The sequence below is a fragment of the Carassius carassius genome, chromosome 13, assembly GCF_963082965.1.
Source record: "Carassius carassius chromosome 13, fCarCar2.1, whole genome shotgun sequence".
In the NCBI taxonomy this organism is placed as follows: domain Eukaryota; kingdom Metazoa; phylum Chordata; class Actinopteri; order Cypriniformes; family Cyprinidae; genus Carassius; species Carassius carassius.
The window spans coordinates 19,091,417-19,111,898 of NC_081767.1; the positions used below are offsets into that span (position 1 = coordinate 19,091,417).

At 36.2% G+C, this 20,482-nt stretch overlaps 1 protein-coding gene across 1 annotated transcript in view; it reads right to left on the reverse strand.

The window, feature by feature from the left end:
- Window positions 1–5,161: 5,161 nt before the first annotated feature.
- Window positions 5,162–20,482, reverse strand: part of LOC132156036 (mitogen-activated protein kinase kinase kinase 10-like) — a 34,518-nt gene continuing 19,197 nt past the window's right edge. Inside the window, exons 2-11 of the mRNA XM_059564855.1 lie at window positions 15,382–15,562; window positions 15,155–15,303; window positions 14,866–15,041; window positions 13,210–13,456; window positions 12,269–12,391; window positions 11,841–11,976; window positions 11,283–11,392; window positions 10,954–11,177; window positions 9,903–10,437; window positions 5,162–6,469 (exon numbers count right to left, since the gene is read on the reverse strand). Coding sequence (XP_059420838.1) covers window positions 6,060–6,469; window positions 9,903–10,437; window positions 10,954–11,177; window positions 11,283–11,392; window positions 11,841–11,976; window positions 12,269–12,391; window positions 13,210–13,456; window positions 14,866–15,041; window positions 15,155–15,303; window positions 15,382–15,562 — 2,291 coding nt within the window. The 3' untranslated portion in view covers window positions 5,162–6,059. The remainder of the gene's footprint in view (window positions 6,470–9,902; window positions 10,438–10,953; window positions 11,178–11,282; window positions 11,393–11,840; window positions 11,977–12,268; window positions 12,392–13,209; window positions 13,457–14,865; window positions 15,042–15,154; window positions 15,304–15,381; window positions 15,563–20,482) is intronic.

Consider the following 20,482-nt stretch of genomic DNA (forward strand, 5'->3'; position numbering starts at 1 on the left):
GTTTATGTCTATGGCGATTCACGTGGGTCTGTGTTACTCGGCAGCGGTGACGACCCGAACAGGCTACAATAGTCCAAAAATAATCACTTATTATAAATGTACCGTAGTGATTTAGGATAAGAAACAAATCCGGTTTGGTAGATTCATTTATGATTTACTCGCTCATTATATACATTTTGTTAATTTTGAACAAAGTTACATAGTGTTGCTTTAATGCTCAAAACAACTCTTGATTATCTTGTAATGAATAGATTGGCCAGAGAAATCAAGTCTCTTTACTGTACTATTCTAATCCAGTCTCGTGAAAAAAAACAGCTAATTTATGAGGTGCCATTTTTGCTTGAATTTGCTAAGTTTGTTATGTTTACAAAAATGTAAGAATAAAGGTCCATCCCTAAACCCACCCAAAACCTAACCTTCAACGGGACGTAAGATGATAGTATGAAAATGTACAAACGAGGTTACATGAATTAGACACCAAGAAGAAAAATAGTTAGGAATTGCCATGAGAGTGTGTTGGCTGTTTGATGCTTTCCTCCTTTCCAGCTCTATCTCTGGTCTCTGTTTTGTGGCAGTTCTCTCTCCACCTTACCTTCGATATGTTCTTTTGATTTCTTTAATGGTAAAGGTCATATTGTCTATAACAGAGCCATGCTGACAATGCTGATGTCCTGTAAAGAATCTCGGTCATCACCGCTTCTTTCAGCTGTGATCCATATGTCCCCATGTGCTGGATCTCTTTCTACACAGATGGAGAAACATCAAATCTGACTGTTGTCTACAGACAACAACAAAAGCACAAACTGGTTTATGGACAGGCAAATAAACTTACTGTACTTTACTTTTTCTTGGATGTCACTTGAGGTATGTGTTTGCTGAATGTCTAAGTAGACTTGTGCGGTTTTAAAGACATTAAAATGGTTGTCGAAAGCTTTACTTTATTAAGTTGTTTTTGTCGATATGTGAGAGCAAAAGAGAAGGATAACTAAAGGATATTTATGGAAAAATATATTTAACATTGTGAGAGGCAGCTTTATACCTGTGTATACTGTATGATCAGTTTTCCTCTTGTATCTTGGCTTATTTGTGATGTCTTGTTTTTGTCTGATTGCCAGTCTGAGGATTCAGGGTTTGCCCTTTGACCTCCAGAAAGAAAGGTCATCCGGGGTGGGTCTGGAGAGAATGGCAAGGGATTTTGCAAATGAGGAAGAAGGGGTGAGGGTACCCTACTGTCCTGAAAGAGAGAGACAAATCCACTGTTTTTTTCCGGTTTTCTTGCCTGTTCTGGAGAGAGAGAGACTTTGACCCTCTGGTTGTTCTGGTTATAATGTTAATGCATTACTGCGGTCATTCATCGCTTCTTGGGAAGTACTGTACATACTTCCACCAGATATTACAAGACCTGCCGACTGGTTATGTTTACCTGCAAGTTCAGGAATGCACTATTGATTGGTAATTGAAGTCTACAAATAAAGTTTAAAAAGAGAAACTGGAAGAGTATTATTGTTTGATTTTTTAATGCAAAACCAACCATTTATAGAAGAAACACAAAGCCCCTACAACAACCAACTCTAATTAAACAAACCTGAACCAAAATAATCAAGGTGTTAAGATTCTCAAGAAACTTCCAGGCAAGTCTTCGCACATGACATGCCATTCTAAAAATGTGGTGCTCAAGTTAAAATGAGTTCTTTAAAAGAGAATTACATTTTGTGCTTGCTATAGTGACTCATGCACTTTATTTTGAGCTTTGCTGAAATGTTTGGATGCACAAAAGCATGAAATGAGAAATAAAAGTAAAAAAAATTGCTAAACTATCAGATGGATTAAAAGGGTCACAATATGGTGCATGAGTCATATTGAATGTATGGCTTTTAATAATATACATTTCAGAGCTTGATAACCCCTGCCCAATCACTGTACGTTGATGTATTGTATGTAAAAGTACTTTTGTGTTCCACGGAAGAAGGAGAATCATACAGGTTTGGAACAACACGAGGGTGAGTAAACGATGCCAGGATGTTCATGTTTGGGTGAACTATTCATTTAATGTGCAAACAGTTGCAGTGTTGCATCCGTACCCATTAGGTTTCTCTCTTCACAACACTGAGCACCAGCAGCCAGGCATCCAGAGATTCAGTGTTTGTTCCAATCCTCCACAGATTTTGAACTGTAGTGGAACCACCGGGCTCTCCCTCCTCCGTCTCTTTCCTCCATCTCTCTCAGTGGGACACGGTGTGTATGTCACCACTGACTACCTTCCATAATGTCATCCAGGGTTGTGAATGCAAAAGGGGAGAGAAAAACACACACAAAAAAACAAAACAAAAAACACAAAAACGCTCACACTTGAATAAAAAAAAAAGCAAGTCTAAGACGCAATTACAGAGCAGAGCAAAATAAATTTGTAATATCAGAAAGGATGATGATAAGTTTGGGGTGGCCAATTTCTATTTTAGGAATTAGAAGGCAAAAGTGAAGAATTTGTTGAATGGAAAATATACAATACTTAAAACTAAATAATTAAATCATCAGAGAAAAAGATAAAGTATGTATATTTGGAGGTCAAAATATGACCGTATGAGTGTGTAGTTCTTCTGACACACTCCCTCATATATTTGTCATGTCCACCATCTTCCCTTTATTTCTTTGTTGTTGCTTTTTATAGCATTGCCATGGAAGTGAAGTGTGGTTGCTAAGCAACTGGCTGGCGTCTGGAAGCATAGGGTTGTGGCTAGAAGGTAATGTTACGGCTGGAAAGTCACAATAAATGTTCTATACCTAACGTTACCACTTACAATAATCCAAATATCGCATTATTATTATTATTATTATTTTTTTTTTTTTTTTTTTTAGCATTTACAACTTTATCGAGCAATTTGAGGGGATATTTATTAAATGTTTTTGTTGTTGTTGTTTTAAAATTATCACATACAAAACCTTTTCCCCCCTTCCATATACTTATTTGTCTCCTGGAGAGGAGTATATCAGTGTGGTGTCTTCTCATTGTCCTCAGAGAACAATCGCTGATGTAAACAGACCAGTTTCTGTGAGCGCGCGCGCACGTGCATGATTGAGCCAGATATACTTCTTTGCTTATGTCATGCTATAGCTATGCTCTTAAAGCTAAATTATAAAATGTTTCCTTGGGGTTGCTTTGAGAGTTTGTGACACTATTTTTATTTTATATAAAAAAGAAAGCGGAAGTGATTGTAAAGCTGTTGTTTTTGTTCTGGCGTTAACGTAAAAGCACAAAACAACAGTCACTCTAGGAATCCAGTGCGTCATTATTATTGAACTTGCACCGCGGGACTTTGTCGACATCTAGTGTTCTATTTTTGTTATTATTTTTTAAATATATCGGTGTTGGTTTATTGTTTATTATAGGAATAAAATAAAGGATAGTGTTTAAATAATTTTAAATTTGAGGATGTGTGATATGAATGTAACAAATCCTCACCACGACAGATTTGCAATAAGACTTGTGCTGCTACCACTAAAAAGTCAAATTTAGCCGTGGACTGATTTGCTTTTATTTTTAAAACATTATAATTAAAAGCTTATACATAAATGCATTAAATTAGTTTTGTAAAATAAATAACTCGGCTGGAAAGAAGTGCAACTGAATATTATTTAAAGTAATAATAATAGTTATTGTTGCATCTTTTAACAGGATCTTGTGTAATTATAAAAACACAGGACAGGATTTGACAAAAAAATAAAATAAAATTGAAACCAACACATCACTGCTTGTAACAATTATTTTAATAAATACTCTTAGTGTTCCCTCACACAGGAAATAAGGGGGTGGGTTTATTCAACCCCTGCACACAGAATGACCCCATAAAAATGATAACAATAAGAACACAAAACCACATGCGCGCACACACACACTCACATACAGGCAAACTCATTGGTGGACAGTCAAAAAAATAAATACTGTCTACTACCAGGTTTAACAGTTCAGCACAACGAATTTGACAACCCTCCAGTGTGCATTTCTCAGCATCATTCAGTCCGCCAAATGAGCATCCTGTATTTCCTGCACAAATGTAACGTCATCATAGATCTCATCACATGTCTCTTTCCATGTGCCCTGACATGACAGTCTCCTTCAGAATGCTCTCTGTGGTGTCTCTTCAGTTGAATTGTTCAGTAGGTGGAGGAAGAACATCACTTAAGGAGGTAAGCAAGTGTCTTTCTGGTACAGAAAAAAAAACAGGTAGTACATGTTTGCCTTTTATTGCCAATTGTCACAAAAAAACTGATTTTCCCATTTCTCAGAGGCTTTTCAGATGAGAGGAGGAATAAATGCTTTCCACTTGAAACACTAGAACATAGTGAGTGGCTTACTCATCCAGTTTTAGTCTGATTGACATGCACAGTAAGAAGCACTTTCCATGAATAGGGTACAAAAAAAGCTTAACATTCAGAAATGATTCGATTAAATATTTTATTAATTTCCAGTAAGATTTGCAACTTGTTACCAATATTTGGGACATGTACACTACCGTTCATCACTTTGGGGCAGGGCACATTTCAAATTTCGTTTCGTTTTCCCCGTATTATATCAAATTAATTCAGCCTTGGTGTTCATAAGAGACTTTGTTCAAGAATATATACAAATATATTTCCAACCCCAAATTTTTGAACAATAGTGTAGAATTGATTTGGGATCTCTAAATAGAGTTTAAACCAGGGTTCGGCTGATTTTGTTATTTGTTTGCAATAAACATTAAAATAAAAAGACAACATTTAAGAAAAGAAGTGTGTTGCTAATGGGGCTATCAATAGGGGCTAGATATGGTGAGTTGTAGTTACTTCCCATGCACTTATCTCCCATAAACTAAAGACAAATATTTTAAGATGATATTTCTTTAATAGCATAGGTAACAGTTGTAAGCTGTGCTGGTCAAAATGCAGTCAAGCATGCAAGTACATGTAGGTTTTTTGCTTAAATGTATTAAATCATGCAGGGTTATGCACAAACTGTGAGACAGGACTTTTGTAGTCATTAAAATATATCAATAAACAACAATCAATTGAATGTCAGTTTATATGTGTTATATGTATAATGTGTATATGTTTTGAATGTATATGTGTATATGTATAATTTATCATTATATTTGTAGGATCCATCAAAAAGTTCAAGGTGTCTGAAGTGGGACAGGCCAAAATTCCCATTTTAGGTTAATTCATGACGAGTTCACCAAAAACATGAGATTTATGCCTCTAATGGTTTAAAAAAACAAAAACAAAGAGGTGTACCCTATTCTTGGAAAGTGCCAAGTACCTCCACACATGGAGAGAAAGCATCTTCTCATATTTCATTTGCCGTTTATACTGCTCTCACATTCTGATTAGGTCATGCAGAGAGTAGTTTGAGATGAGTATGTTAGTTTTTTCCCCAAAAAAAGAAAAATATAAAATTCTTATGGTACACCTATTTTATATTGTATCAATATATTACAATGAATGCAACTTGGAAAAGAGCTCCCTGTTTCATTGCAATTAACTGCATACACAATTCTCTTGAATGTAAATACAGAAAGCATCACTAAACTTTACAATGTACACACTGGAGGGGATGATGTTATTTAAAAAAAAAAAAAATTATTATAATTTTTCTTCCAGGCCAAAAAAACTGGTTATACCGATGGAGACCATGATGAAGAAGAAGAGGCGAGAGAGACTTGCCCTATGATAATATGGATATGGACAAACAAGGAATGTCACAGACCTACAGTAGTTAGACTGCCCTCTCCTGCTCACTAATAGGCCACTGTTTAACCAACCGATCGCAGCTGTTATAAGGCCCATTAAACTCCCAGAGAATGAGTCATTGCGGACAGGCTGAGATACACAACACAAAATCAAGGTCATTTATCTCTTAACCGGTCGACGAGGCGTCTGTCTAGCTACTGCAGAGGACAGCTTTTCCATTAGAGCTGCCAGAGAACGTGGTCTGATGGGATCACGGGGCAAACTGTGGGGGAAACCTCTTACGACAGCCACAGAGTGCTGTTTAGGGTGCACCAGACGGTGGGGTGTCTGTCTTTCTATGAGTAATGTTGACCACATAGAGTGGCCTGTGGGTGTTGTCCGCACAGGGGGGTGGTGTTGTCCTGGGTCTGGCCTTCCATGTCCATGTCGAGAAGGCTTTTATGGACGACTCCCACTCCAGCGCTCACTCCGCTGTCACCCGAGCCCAGCGGACTGTCACAGCTGCTACCTGGAGACGAACTGAGCGTCTGGGACAGAGATGATAGTTTCCAGGGGTCCGGACGTGCCCGAGCCGGGGTTGGTCGAGGGCGAGGAGCAAACTCGAGGGTTTTGGGACGCTCGAGTGTGCCCGTATGGCTGTCTGGCTCTGGTACGGGGATGGGAGGAGGAGGCTTGCGGCGATGGGCTGAAGGGTAGACCAGAGACGGGTCAGGCAGACGTGGAATGTCAAGAGCTTCACGGGAACCTGCAGGAGAACACATGAACGACATGAAGTGACATTATAATCCAAATGAAAGAAATTTTTAATAAATGATTAAATCATGTTTTCAAGAGATATGAGAGACTGTATTTTGAGACATGTTAAAAAAAATATATATATATATACTTTAATATGAAAATAAAACATGATTCATGTTTTATTTTCATATATATATATATATATATATATATATGTATACATACATACACAGGGCCGTATTAAGACAGTGTGGTGCCCCTGGGCACTACACCTCAAAAGCCCCCTCCCCAAACCCCCCACACCCATCAGACATAATTAAGGTGTTTTCTCAAATGTAATTTATTAACTTGCCCAACTACATACATGTACGCATATGAGCAGTGAGCACTATATTCAAATGTCTCAATTCAAAATGTACATCAATTCATTGACAGCGTCAATTCACGTTTGCCCAAAAATAATAATAAATCTATCAGGTTTTTTACCTTTAGCAGAACTGCTTCTTCCTTGATTTTGCACAAGCAAATGTGTCAACTACATCCGAAAAGTTCATTTCCTTTACCAAGACCGATTCTAGGGATACACGATCATGATTTTTCATGGCCGATACCGATTTTTTACAAGCAAACTGGTCGATTCCGATACCGATTTCCGATTTTTTTTTTTTAAGCAACAAACAAGAAAGAAGGAAAGTGTTCATAAACCAGATGTTTATTTGGTATTTAATAAGCCAAGCCGGCATTTGTCCATTGAAAATAATAACCATAACAATCTGAAATTAACGGGAGTAACTGCACAGTAAGTAGCCTACATTCAATACAAACATAGATGGTACAGACATCAGCATTTAGCTTTTGTTTTTGAATTGGGTTGAAACTACATAGAACTGGCCTTAAATGAAAAGATTAACTGTAACCATGTGAAATTAAAGTCAACAACTGCATAGTTCTACAGTCCAAACAACACAATCAACAATCAACAAGATGTTTCTTAATCAGCATTCAGTATTTGTTTTAGTTTTTACATTTGGTTAAAAAAAAAAAGCTTTACCAGTGAAAATAAAAAAAGTATGCTTTATAAATAAATTATTCCAAAATGTTAAAATCAAATAATGTTGGTGCGAATAAAACAAAGATGCAAAGGGTTTAATTCGTCCAATGAAATATAAATAACTATTGTCTCAAGTTAAAAAATATAGATGTGAATTATTACCCTAAAATGTTTTAATTTGGATGGATGAAACACTTTTTTTCAGTGTGCTACAGCAGGTGATTTTTAAATCAAATTAAGTCAATGTAATTTTAAGGTAAAATAAAAATAATCATCTTATACAGAAATGACGTTTACTTCTGGCTTTTCAAACGTGTTTGCAAGTTCTACTTCACAAAAAAAAAAAAAACAATTCAGTTTTGCAATGGTTTAGTCCGTTTGGTTTCTCATCCAACACGCGAGAAGTTGATCTGAACATCTCTTCACTGTCTCCGCGTGTGCAGGGCGCGGACATATACAGTACGCTTGCGCAGCTTCAGTGCACGCAGGAAAGACTCTTATTTGTGCGTCAGTACACCACGGCTGTTCGCTTCCTGCTATCTGTGCCTCAGACGTGTAGCTCTGCACTTCCAGTGCTGTACAGCTGTCCGTGTCCTGCGCAGAGATTTCGAAATACTTGCAATGACATAGTGAATGATTACAATGTAGTCTGCGCACGCGGGCGCACTTCCGGAAAAATAGGCCGGAAAAAGACCAAAAACCGGTTCCGATTTATGGCCGGTCAACCGGTGCATCAATGGTAAGCAGGGAGAGTGCAGTCAATCGCTTCTGTGTCATTGTCGTCCTGAGCTTTCGATCCCTGGAACATTTTGAATTGTAGCTAAACATCTAGCATCCTTGTATTTCTTTAACTTTCTTTTTGCAAAACCACTCAATTGACGTCTGTCCATTTTGATTCATTTTCTGTAGCCGTTAAAAAAAATGACACATTTGCGCGTACTTGTTGTGGACCAACTCAACTCTGACAGATTGGGGACGGAAGGGGGGGACTGATAGTGGTCATGTAATCTTTATTTATTTATTATTTATTATTATTATTGTTGTTGTTAAGTTAGTGTTCATAAACGAGTTATGTATGGTCTTTGAAGAATTTCAAGTTAATAATTAAACAATTTCAGAAAAATATTTTTAAAGCTTGTGTCATGTGCTGCCCCCCTAGTGGTTGTGAATGGTTGGTGCCACTGGACACTGGCCCAAGTGCCCTTATGGATAATCCGGCTCTTTATATATATATATATATATATATATACACACACACACACACCGTATTTTTCGGACTATAAGTCGCACCTAAGTATAAGTCGCACCAGTCCAAAAATACGTCATGACGAGGAAAAAAAGTCGCATTTATTTAGAACCAAGAACCAAGAGAAAACATTACCGTCTACAGCCTCGAGAGGGCGCTCTATGTCTTCAGTGTAGACTACAGGAGAACTGAGCAGCATTAGAGCGCCCTCTCGCGGCTGGAGACGGTAATGTTTTCTCTTGGTTCAATTCTCAAATTAATTTTGATAAATAAGTCGCACCCGACTATAAGTCGCAGGACCAGCCAAAATATGAAAAAAGTGTGACTTATAGTCCGTAAAATACGGTATATATATTATACAGAATTAAATATTACATATACTAAAATACAGCAAAAAGAAAAAAGAAAAAAAAAGTATTAATAATCACTACTGAGAATAATGGGAAATGCTAAATAAATTCATTCTCATTGCTGTAGTATGAAACAAATCATGTATTATTTTAAATAGTTTAAACATCTATATTATATTTAATAAATATTTAAATATATATATATATTGTATTAAATGTTATATATACTGTAGTACATCAATAAAATATTGTTTTACAGTAATGAGAAATTACTACTGAGCATAATGGGAATTACAAAAAAGTTAAGACAAATATTAGTCATTTTAATTAATGCCTTTATGAAAAATATTACAGAAACGACTGCAAAAAATAATTCTCATTACTGTAAAATGAAACAAATGACATAACTGTTTAAATATTTTAAGCAACATATAATATAGTAAAAATATATTACATATATTATAACATATAGAATATAGATTAATTTAAACTTCTTTTGTAATTCCCATTAATATTATATATATATAATATTATAGATTAATGGGAATTACAAAAGAAGTTTAAATAAATCTTATTGGTTCTTAAATATTGTCTTTATGTATGCATTCCTCTAAAGCAAAAATGAAGTAAATATTTTATATAATATTTTATCATTTTTTCAAAGTACTAACACATCATAGAAGTAACTGATACATTTTATGCAAAATAAAACACGTAATTTTTAAATGTTCATGTAAATGTTTTGACAGAAATTCATCCAATAGCAAACAGTATTTACAGTAAAATGTTGTACCTGTATATGGTGTAATGGTCGGGGCTGGTGTGGGGATGAAGGGCATGCTCCCATCAGAGGGGGTGCGTCGATGCCCCACGACCGTCTGTGCTCGAGGACGGATGGCCCCATCAGAGGGTGTGCGGCGGTGCCCACGGTTTAATGCCATAGTTGCAGAGACGTGGGTGGGTGTGAGGGACTGATTGGGCTCTCGTTTGAAACTCTCGGCCCTCAGGTCCAACAGAGGGTTTAATGACGGTGCAAGAGAGACCACCGGGGGAGCACTACTAGGGGTCGGGGCAAAGTCATCAGAATCAGAGGGCAACAGGGACTTGGTGGAGTTGCAGTCAGAGAGAGAGGACAAAGAGAGGAGGGTAACAGAAGGAGACGGGTCCATGCTGGGCAGGATGGAGTCGGGATGGCGGTTGTGGGACAGGGAGAGTGACAGTGTGCGGCTGGGTGGAGAGGTGCTGCGTCTAAATCGACCCGTGCGCTGGAACAAACCCTCCTTCTTCTTTCTCTGCTCCTCTCGTGGGTCCTGCTCGTCTTGACTCATCTGAACACATATGAATGAATAATGTCACATTAGTTCAACAATAAGGTCATACAATATAATTATATAGCAATAAATCTAATGAGAAAAAATAAATGCAAAATAAATATTCTATTTTAATTTCTGGTGCTGAACATGTTTTTATAACATTCACTTTTATTTTGTAACATTCACTCATTTTAAAGAAAGAAAATATTAAAGTAGGAGTAGTAGCATATGAAAATGTAGCTACTCACATATGGTAGCCCAAATAATTCAAATGATTTAATAATTACTTAATATATAATGATTATATTTATTGTGAAACTATTTCAATATTCAATTACAAATATTAATTCACATAAGTAATACAATGAATTGTTACATGTATAATAATTACATAGTAATAATCATTATTTGTGGTCTTGTTTATGAAAATACATTCATTAAAAATGGACTGAAAAAACACTACTATTAAAATCCTCTTTTCTTCTGTTTCTTACTTTCTTTTCCACTTTCTCAGTCTCTCATGATGTGTACCTGTTGTCGTCCCAGCTGGAATATGTCGGAGCCCAGGCCCACAGCGGCCAGTACAGAGGCACAGCCCAGCAGCAGCAGGTCACTCTTTTTCCTCTGGCTGCTGCGCCGAACTGAATCCTGTGAGCCTATTCCCGGCCCTGAACCCAGCTCCTCCATCGCTCCATTACTGCCCAGGTCAGGAGCCAGGCATCCTGGGGAACCGTCATCACACTCACTGTGCTCCTCTACACAGAAAACAAAAGTAGAAATGAAGAGAAACAGATCAGTTGATATCAGGATTAATCTGTTTCATTATACTGCATGTCTAGGAGCATGTGATTTAGACTCACCCATTTCATTTAGGCTTGAGAATCCAGCTGACATCGGAGCATGTTTTGGGGACTTCCCAAGATTTGGAGCGCTGGACGACCACACCTTACCCTCCCCGAGTGACTTTAACCTATTTAGAAAGGGGGGCTGGATCAGCTTTGATTACATTTCAATTTAAAATCTATTTAATTATATATATTTCACACACACACATACACACATACATATATATACAGTATATATATATAAATATATATGTATGTGTGTGTGTGTGTGTGTATATACATATAAATATATATATATATATATATATATAGATAGATAGATAGATAGATAGATAGATAGATTTAACTTTATAATTGCTTATAATTGTCTTCAGTGTTTAGAAACTAGGCCCACGTCATGTGAAAATTTTGTATACTTAAAAATAATAATAATAAATCAATAATAAAACATTAAAAAACATAAGTGGACTTCCAAAGAAATATTTAAAAAAATTAAAAATGCAATACAAAAAAAATTTGCTAAATAAATAAAAAAGATATAGAACTCTTTTAAATGTGTATATTTTGGTGTACCTGTCCTCTCCACCGACTCTCTCACGCTGATGTGTGGAGCTGGGCCCCCATGTTCGGCCCTTCTTCTTGGTCCCTAGATCCTCTTTCTTACACACTGCCGTCCGGCCCCACGTCCTCCTTCCATCACTGGGCGTCACTGGACCACACAGCAATACAAACACATTTCAGAAAATATTCAATATTATCTTTAGCTTTAGCATACTACATACTACTACCTAACTCAAAATAAAGTATGGATTACTTAGAAAGACAAGTATGTAAGCTAAGACGGTCTCAATGCACTTCACAGACACATTCAACTCTTTAAGTGGTATTGATTGTTGGCACGTGGCAGTGCAGGCACACATCAGTGTGAACTACTTCAGCAGTGCACTCTGGTCCTCGTTTATTCTCCTATATAAAACCAAAACATTCAGGCATTGACTTACAGCGTATGGCTCTGAGGCGAGGGATGACCCCTGGGCTGGCTGGAGGAGTGGTGCTTTCACTACCCTGCCCTTTCCTCTTGTCCACACTGGGGGACGCTTGCACTGTGATCTTATGCTCAAAACCTAAAACAGACAGTTTTCATTCCCATTATATGATAAAAACATTTTACTGGATGGACTATAACACTGATTTTATTGGAGGGGGGGGGGGGTCCTTTGAATATAAATGTACAGCAATATTGTGAAATATTATTGTTGTTGTGATTTAATACAGTAAAAACAGTAATATTGTGAAGTTGAATTACAATTTAAAATAAGTACTTTCTATTGCAATATTCGTCTTCAGTGTCACACGATCCTTCAGAAATGATTCTAATATGCTGATTTGGCGCTCGATTATTATCACTTCTCAATTATTAATAAAGGTTCTTATTATTATCAATGTTGAACAATTCTAAATGCCGCTTGATATTCTTTGGATTCTTTGATAAGCAGAAAATAAAAAGCAGCATTTATTTAAAATAAAATCTTTTTTTTAAATGAAACGTCTTTACTGTCACTTTTGATCAATGAAATGCATCCCTGCTGAACTGAAGCATTGATTGATTAGTTTCCACAAAATATGAAGCAGCAGATATTATAAAAATGTTTCTTGAGCTGCAAATCAGCTTATCAGAAAGACTTCTGAAGGATCATGTGACACAGAAGACCGCTGAAAACTCGGCTTTGCAATCACAGGAATAAATGATGAAATATGTTAAAATAGCTAAAAGTCATTTTAAATTGAATTTTACAATATTACTGTTTAAAACTGTATTCAAACTACACCACATATATATATATATATATATATATATATATATATATAAAGAAGAACAACATTAAAGAATCATAATTATTCCAGACTTTTGTGTGGCAGTGTATGTTCCTATTCCACCCACCGGATGGCAGACTGATGCAGTTGCTGTCCCTGCCAAGTTTGAGCAGTCTGCTCTTTTTGAAGTGGCCTTTGCGTTTTTTCACATGTGGTTTCTCTTGATACATCTGATGGATGATGATGTTGAGCTCTCTCTCCACGATGTCGATCTCTCTCTCGGCTAGCTCCTGCTCACGCCTCCTCAGGTGCTCCTCTTGCTCCCTCTGCTCCTCAGCTGCCCGCGCCAGAGCTTCCTCCCAAGACCGCAACTCCTAATGAACAGGCCATTATTTAGACCATTAAACCACTGAGCCTACAAGTAATTGCTTATAATATTGCAGCTAGTATAATTTCCCTAAGCGTAGTTGATTAGATTTTCCCACACATTATGCTCTCTTTGGTGCTATTTGTATATTGGTTCACAATACTTGTGTAAACATACACTGTAGTCTTAATCATCTAATCTGTACTCTAACTTTATTACATCCTTAAATTATAAAATATTTATCAGTAAATGTACAGTACCGGGTCAGTAAGATTTTTTTTTATTTTATTTCATTCAGGAAGGACGTATTCGATTGATCAAAGGTGACAGTCAAAACTTTTACACTGTTTAAAAAAGTAAACAGAATACTGAGAAAAACAAACATTGATAATAATAAGAAATGTTCTTGAGCATCAAATAACCATTTCAGAAAGATTTCCCAAAGATGATGTCATTTTAAAATATTACTTTCAAGGTTTTTTTTATTTTTTATTACAGTTTTTACTGTATTTTGACCAAATAAATGCAGCCTCTGGCAAGCATAAGAGAAAACCTACAAAAATTCTACAATCCCCAAACTTTTCAAATCAAGTATACTTCATAAAACAGCTAATACAGTAATTTTTTATAAATATATACATTTTATTATTCTTTTTCAATTATAAAAAAATATATAATTTAAAAAGATAATTTGGTATTGGTTGCTGATTTGACAGTACAGAAATAAAGCATTTTTTTTTAAGTTACTGTATTATTGAAGTTATTACATTTAAAAAAAATTTTTAAAACGAAATTTACAAGACTTCAATGTTTTTGAGTTTATAGTATAATAATATCAATTATAATATTATTCATATGGTTAAATGTGTAAAATATATGGTATTGTACTGGTTGACAGTATAGGGTAAATGGTGATCCATATTCATTGTGCAAATGGTTTTTAATTTAAACAGAATATACCGTATTTTCCGGACTATAAGTCGCACTTTTTTTCATAGTTTGGCTGGTCCTGCAACTTATAGTCAGGTGCGACTTATTTATCAAAATTAATTTGAGAAATGAACCAAGAGAAAACATTACTGTCTATAGCCACGAGAGGGCGCTCTATACTGCTCAGTGCTTCTGTAGTCTACACTGAAGACATAGAGCGCCCTCTCGCGGCTGGAGACGGTAATGTTTTCTATTGGTTCTTGGTTCTAAATAAATGCGACTTATAGTCCAGTGCGACCTATATATGTTTTTTTTCCTCATCATGCCGTATTTTTGGACTGATGCGACTTATACTCAGGTGCGACTTATAGTCCGAAAAATACGGTATATAAATGTGACAATTTTTCAGAAGTTCGCCACATGCCTCTCGTATTTTCTCCTTGAGATGTGTTAAATATTAAACAAACATCAATTTATGGTCCTAACCTTCTCTTTTGCTCGTAGTTCATCAAACATCTGCTGGATCTCCAGCCTCCAGTCTTCCTGCAGGGAATGGAAAGACTCGAGGGGCATCTGGAACATGGCTGATTGCTCAATGTCCACCAGCCTTTTCAAAATACTCCCAAAAGAAGGACGTCCATGTGGGTTAGGACACCAACACTCTACACACACACAGAGAGAGAGAGAGAGAGAGAGAGAGAGAGAGAGAGAGAGAGAGATGATGTAATATCTCACAGGTCAATGTTTCATGTGGCTCAACCGTAACTGTTCTTGCCTTCCAGCAGCTGTGCAAAGGCCTCAGGGCAGGTGGAGGGGACGGGAAGGGTCAGCTTGTTCATAGCAACTCCATAGGCCACAGCCAAAGCATCGATTTCACGGTATGGCACCTCACCAGTTAGCAGCTCCCAGAGTAACACTCCAAAACTATGAAAAAGACCATAATCAGCCATAAAACCTCACGTTTGGCCGCAAAAGATAGTCCAGAGGAGGACGGAAGCTCACCTCCACACGTCGCTGCTTTTGGAGAACAGAGACAGCTTGATGACCTCTGGAGCCATCCAGGCATACGTGCCCGCTGCGCTCATCTTTGTGGTGCGATGCCATTCCCGAGCAAGGCCGAAGTCTGTGATCTTCAGAGTCTTCCCGCTCAGGTCGTCTCTCTCCACAGGCTCCAGAATCAGAACTGAGGGGGAGGTGAAACGAAGAACAGAGAAATAAGAAGCCAAAGCATGTTGGAGACAAATGGAGTGAATCTTGTCTCTTTGTTGATATTTCTGAATAATGAATAGTGGAAACAATAACAACTTCTGCATGTAATATCTAGTAATTAGTCTCAGTGGTGCTCATCAGAAGTCAAACCAGATTATTTGGCACACAGAAGCTTTACACAAAGATGGCAAACAATATCCTTGATTTCCACTTCAGATAAAGCCGAAGCACAAACATAGGTAACACAATGAGTCACATGACAGTGATACACGTGAGAACCAGTGAAGTAAACTACACAAAACTGCATCTACAGATCATATTAGATCAGAATATCAAATACATTTTTTAGACTTTATAATAATAACCAATCATTTCACATCAGAACATGTCGATTCATGTAACAGTAATTCATGTAAGCATTTCTGGGGCATTATATGGATTTAAAGAGATAGATTATTTTTCTAAAATGTTAGAATTTTCATCTAAAGAAAGAAAGCATACATATTTTGGACAGCATGAGAGTCAGTAAATAATAAGTGTATTTTCATTTTTAGGTAGAATAACCCTATAAAGGACATGCGTCCATTCCAACTCTATTCAATACATATTAATAACACAGAAGAAACTAGTCAAATTATGCCAACATAGGTTGCTTGTCCTAAAAACCTCTGAACGAAAGTATGAAATTCTTTCCAATAACAAAAATAAATCTAACTGACCCCACTTTTTTGAATCGATACTGTATATGATGGAATGAATGCAATGAATGGAACAATGTAAATCATTCACAATAAGACCATGTATTAAGAAAGTAAACCAGGTCAAATTTTAATTTAATGGACTTCTTGATTCTTACAGGGAGTTGAAGCTCTCAACTCTATAAAATATTTACCTGCCAGTATCATGTGTGTAGGCAACAGAGCCCCAAAAAGTAACTTTGACTTTCTCCTAACTGAATGCACACTCATCTATACGCTAATCTATACACAACACAAACAGCTGTTCATCACAAGTGACATCACAACACATGACAAGCTTTAACTATACACACATACACATAATAGGTGCCAGATAGCTGCATGGGGAGAACAATGTCAATATTTCACAGAAGTGGCATTAGACGACACACCGATCCTGAATTCAGATCTGTGTTCACTGAAACTACCAAGATCCACACAGTTTATAAGACCAACAATTATAGAAGTCAATAAGTACATAAGACAAAAAAAATGTTGGGAAACACTGGTCTAAGCCATACTGTCACGTCACATGAGATTACACTGCTGCCATTAAGACTTAAAGGGGTCATCTGATGTTGCTAAAAAGAACATTATGTTGTGTATTTGGTGTAACTAGGGATATGCCGGTATCAAATTTTCCTGTAGCAATTAATTGCTTAGGCTTTTATCACGGTAAACGGTATTATCACGGTATTGAAATTTAGTTTAAAAAAAGTGCTCATAATAACAGATTAAAAAACTTTTTTTCTTATAACAAAAATAACTGAACATTTATATACAATAAAGAAAAATATATAAAGTTAAAAGTATTGCAATAAGTTTCTCTTTAGTTCACCATTAACATTCACAATGAGCAATAGCTACATTTGCTACAGAAGTTATTAATCTTTGTTTAAAAAAATAAAAGTTTTAGTTCATGTTAGCTCATTAAATAATACAGTTCCAACTTTAGATTTTATCAACATGTTATTAAATATTGGAATACCTAAGATGAATGAATGTTCAGAAGAATTTTTCATTGTTCATTGTATGTTAACCAATGAATTAACTAATGTTAAAAATGAAGCCCTAATGTAAAATGAACAATAAAAAAATCAAAACACTTTCAAACAATTTCTATGTCATGTTGTAGTCCAGATTAAAATAGCCTATTAAGACTTAATACAGTATTTGGCACTGTGATAAACATCATAGCAAATACACAAATCTGATTGGCTATTTAGAATTATTAAATATGTTTCAGAAAGTAGTCCAGCTGGTTTATTTGTGGTGTTTCAAGGGTAAGGACTGAATAATTTGTAATATATAATTATTCACGGTATTTAGAAGTGCCCACGATAACAATATTGTGCATATTCATTACCGTGATATATTTCATTACCGAATACCGGCACAAGTCTAGGTGTAATGCATTATGTTCAAGGTTAAAAAAGCACATTATTAACCACATAATGTACAATATTTTTGCTCCGCTATTACAACTTAACCACTGATTTCTAGTTGTGTCCTCTTTTGGAAGGCCAAACAAAGTAGTTTCGCTTTCCCAACGAAACACACAGCATCTCCACAACATGGTTGCAGCAGCAACAGCAACAGCGAGAATAAAAGTACGCCTTCTTTCTTTGGGTGAAAATTTGGGCGGTGTTATGCAAATCTTCCCACATCGTGACGTAGACATGTGGGGCCGTATTAGAACGAGCCATTTTAGGTAGCTGTGGTGGATTTTTTTACTTTTATAAAGAATATCTTTTTGGATTTGAGACCTTAGATTTTGCAACTTTACACATCTTCTTTATGCACCAACAGCTTGTACAACCCAAAGAGAAAGGAAAACTTGAAATCCAATCATATGACCCCTTTAAAAGAGCTCAACTAGACTTTCTGTCTAGCTCATATTTACAAACATCACACTGGATGGAAGAAACTCACAAATAATTCAATGTGAACTATAGCTTTCTTTACAGTATACCTCATATGTGTGTGTGTGTGTGTGTGTGTATTACATTTATGTATAAATATTGTATGTGAGGTGTACTGTATGAGAGAGTGATGCTAGTCTGTGGTGCCCTGTTCTTTCCCTCCTCCCTGTATTTCCTCCTGTGTTTCCGTATGCGGGCAGGCTATGGAAATGTTTGGAGTGTCAATAGTCAGCTGGACTGGTTTGAGTGGGGTGGGGACGGGTGGAGTGAAGCCTGCTATTCCATTATCACCACACATATGCAAAAGGGAACAGAGAGAGAGAGAGAGACAGGAAGAGAACACAGCTGAGTTTCTGTTTGACCAGCACATCACAAGCTCAGGTTGAACAGGTGGAACCTTTCTCTTTCACATCCATTAGACAAACTAATACATTCAAAATGTTCTGTCACTTATTAATATAATATAATCATATTATAGAATATGATATACAGAATTTTATATTATTTAAATATAACTTAAGAACTAGATGAATGTTATTTTGCAAAGTTTTGTCAATGAAAATAAACTATGATTATTTTTGTAATTGTTTCTACTTACTTTTTTATTAAATAACAAAGATTTAATTTAGTTTTGTCTATATGTATTTACAATATATAGATGACAGAATGTGGGGGAAGATAACACAGAAAATGTCAATAAAACCAAACTCCCTTTTAATAGAAAAATTGAAAAACTAAAAGTGAAAGCAATTAGCTCACATTATGAAAGATGCCTTAACTGATAAACTCAAGGAATATCAGATGAAAAGATGACAAAATATAGCTAAAACACTGGATGTAAATGAACACAAAACGAGGCAAACCTTACTGCAAAAGACAAATGAAAAACCTTTCAGTGGAACAAGAAAAAAATATACATAACATATTCAAGGCACGGCTGCTATTATTGTACAAGCTAGTATTGACAGTTTTGCTTCTTAGCTAAATTTAATTGTTTTAACGGATGTTCAGATCTATGAACTGTACACAAAATTAATGAATAAAAAGAAAACATGTAGATAAAAAAAGGTAAAAGAAAAGAGACAGCTAGTGTTAGTTAACACAAGTAGATAGAATAGAAAAAGAATAGCTGTTAATTAATGCGCCAACCAACTGTAACTAATGGGATCTTATTGTAAAGTATTACCAATATTTTTTACTGAACTTGTTAAGCTATGATTTGATATTTCCCTGCCTCATCTCTAACTGTGTAAGTGTGTGTGTGTGCGTGCATATGTTTCTGCCTCTGGTGTGACGGAAGATTAGGAGAATAGGAGATGGCTGCTCACAATGTTAATAAGGCTTTGTTATATGGCCATGACACCCCGAGGAACAGTTGAGGGTTATGAGAGGGTGATTGTGTGTGTCTGTGTGTGTGTGTGTGTGTGTGCATGTCACAGAGAAAGAATATATAGTGTGAATTGTGTGAATATATGTGTGGAGAGAGAGGGTGTTCATGAGAGTGAATAATGAAGCACAACATTCGCTGAACCTGGTTGAACAACCGAGGGGTGTGTCAGTGATGTTAAATGTCTGTGTGTGTGTGTGTGTGTGTGTGTGTGTGTGTGTGTGTGTGTGTGTGTGTGTGTGTGTGTGTGTGTGTGTGTGTGTGTGTGTGTGTGTGTGTGTGTGTGTGTGCATGCGCACTTCATATATGTGCACGTTAGATCCAATTAACTTCTGTTGCATCTCTTCACTAAAGGCTACTGCCGGCCATTCAGGGCATGCATGGAAGTGTGTGTTTATGTGTTGGGATAATATATGAGAGGACAGTCATACAGGTTTTACAACTAGCAACTATCTAACATCAAACACTCGCAAATCAACCACTGTATTCACAGGACATTAACCATAACTCCCATTCAGAACATATTTATATTAACATATTTACACTTTATTCACAATCTGGTGTATCAGATGAACCAACACTCCAAGATTGATTCTGATTGGTCAATCGCTACATCCCACAGTATGTGTGTGTATATATATATATATATATATATATATATATATATATATATATATATATATATATATATATATATATATATATATATATATATATTTATATAATTTGTTTGTTTACTTGTTATGTAGCCAGTTATTTGCTTCAACTTCCCTACCGTCTTCCGTCTGTCTTCCACAGAATTACACACTCTGGACCCCCAACTGGCATTAACTACAACCTAATTAGCA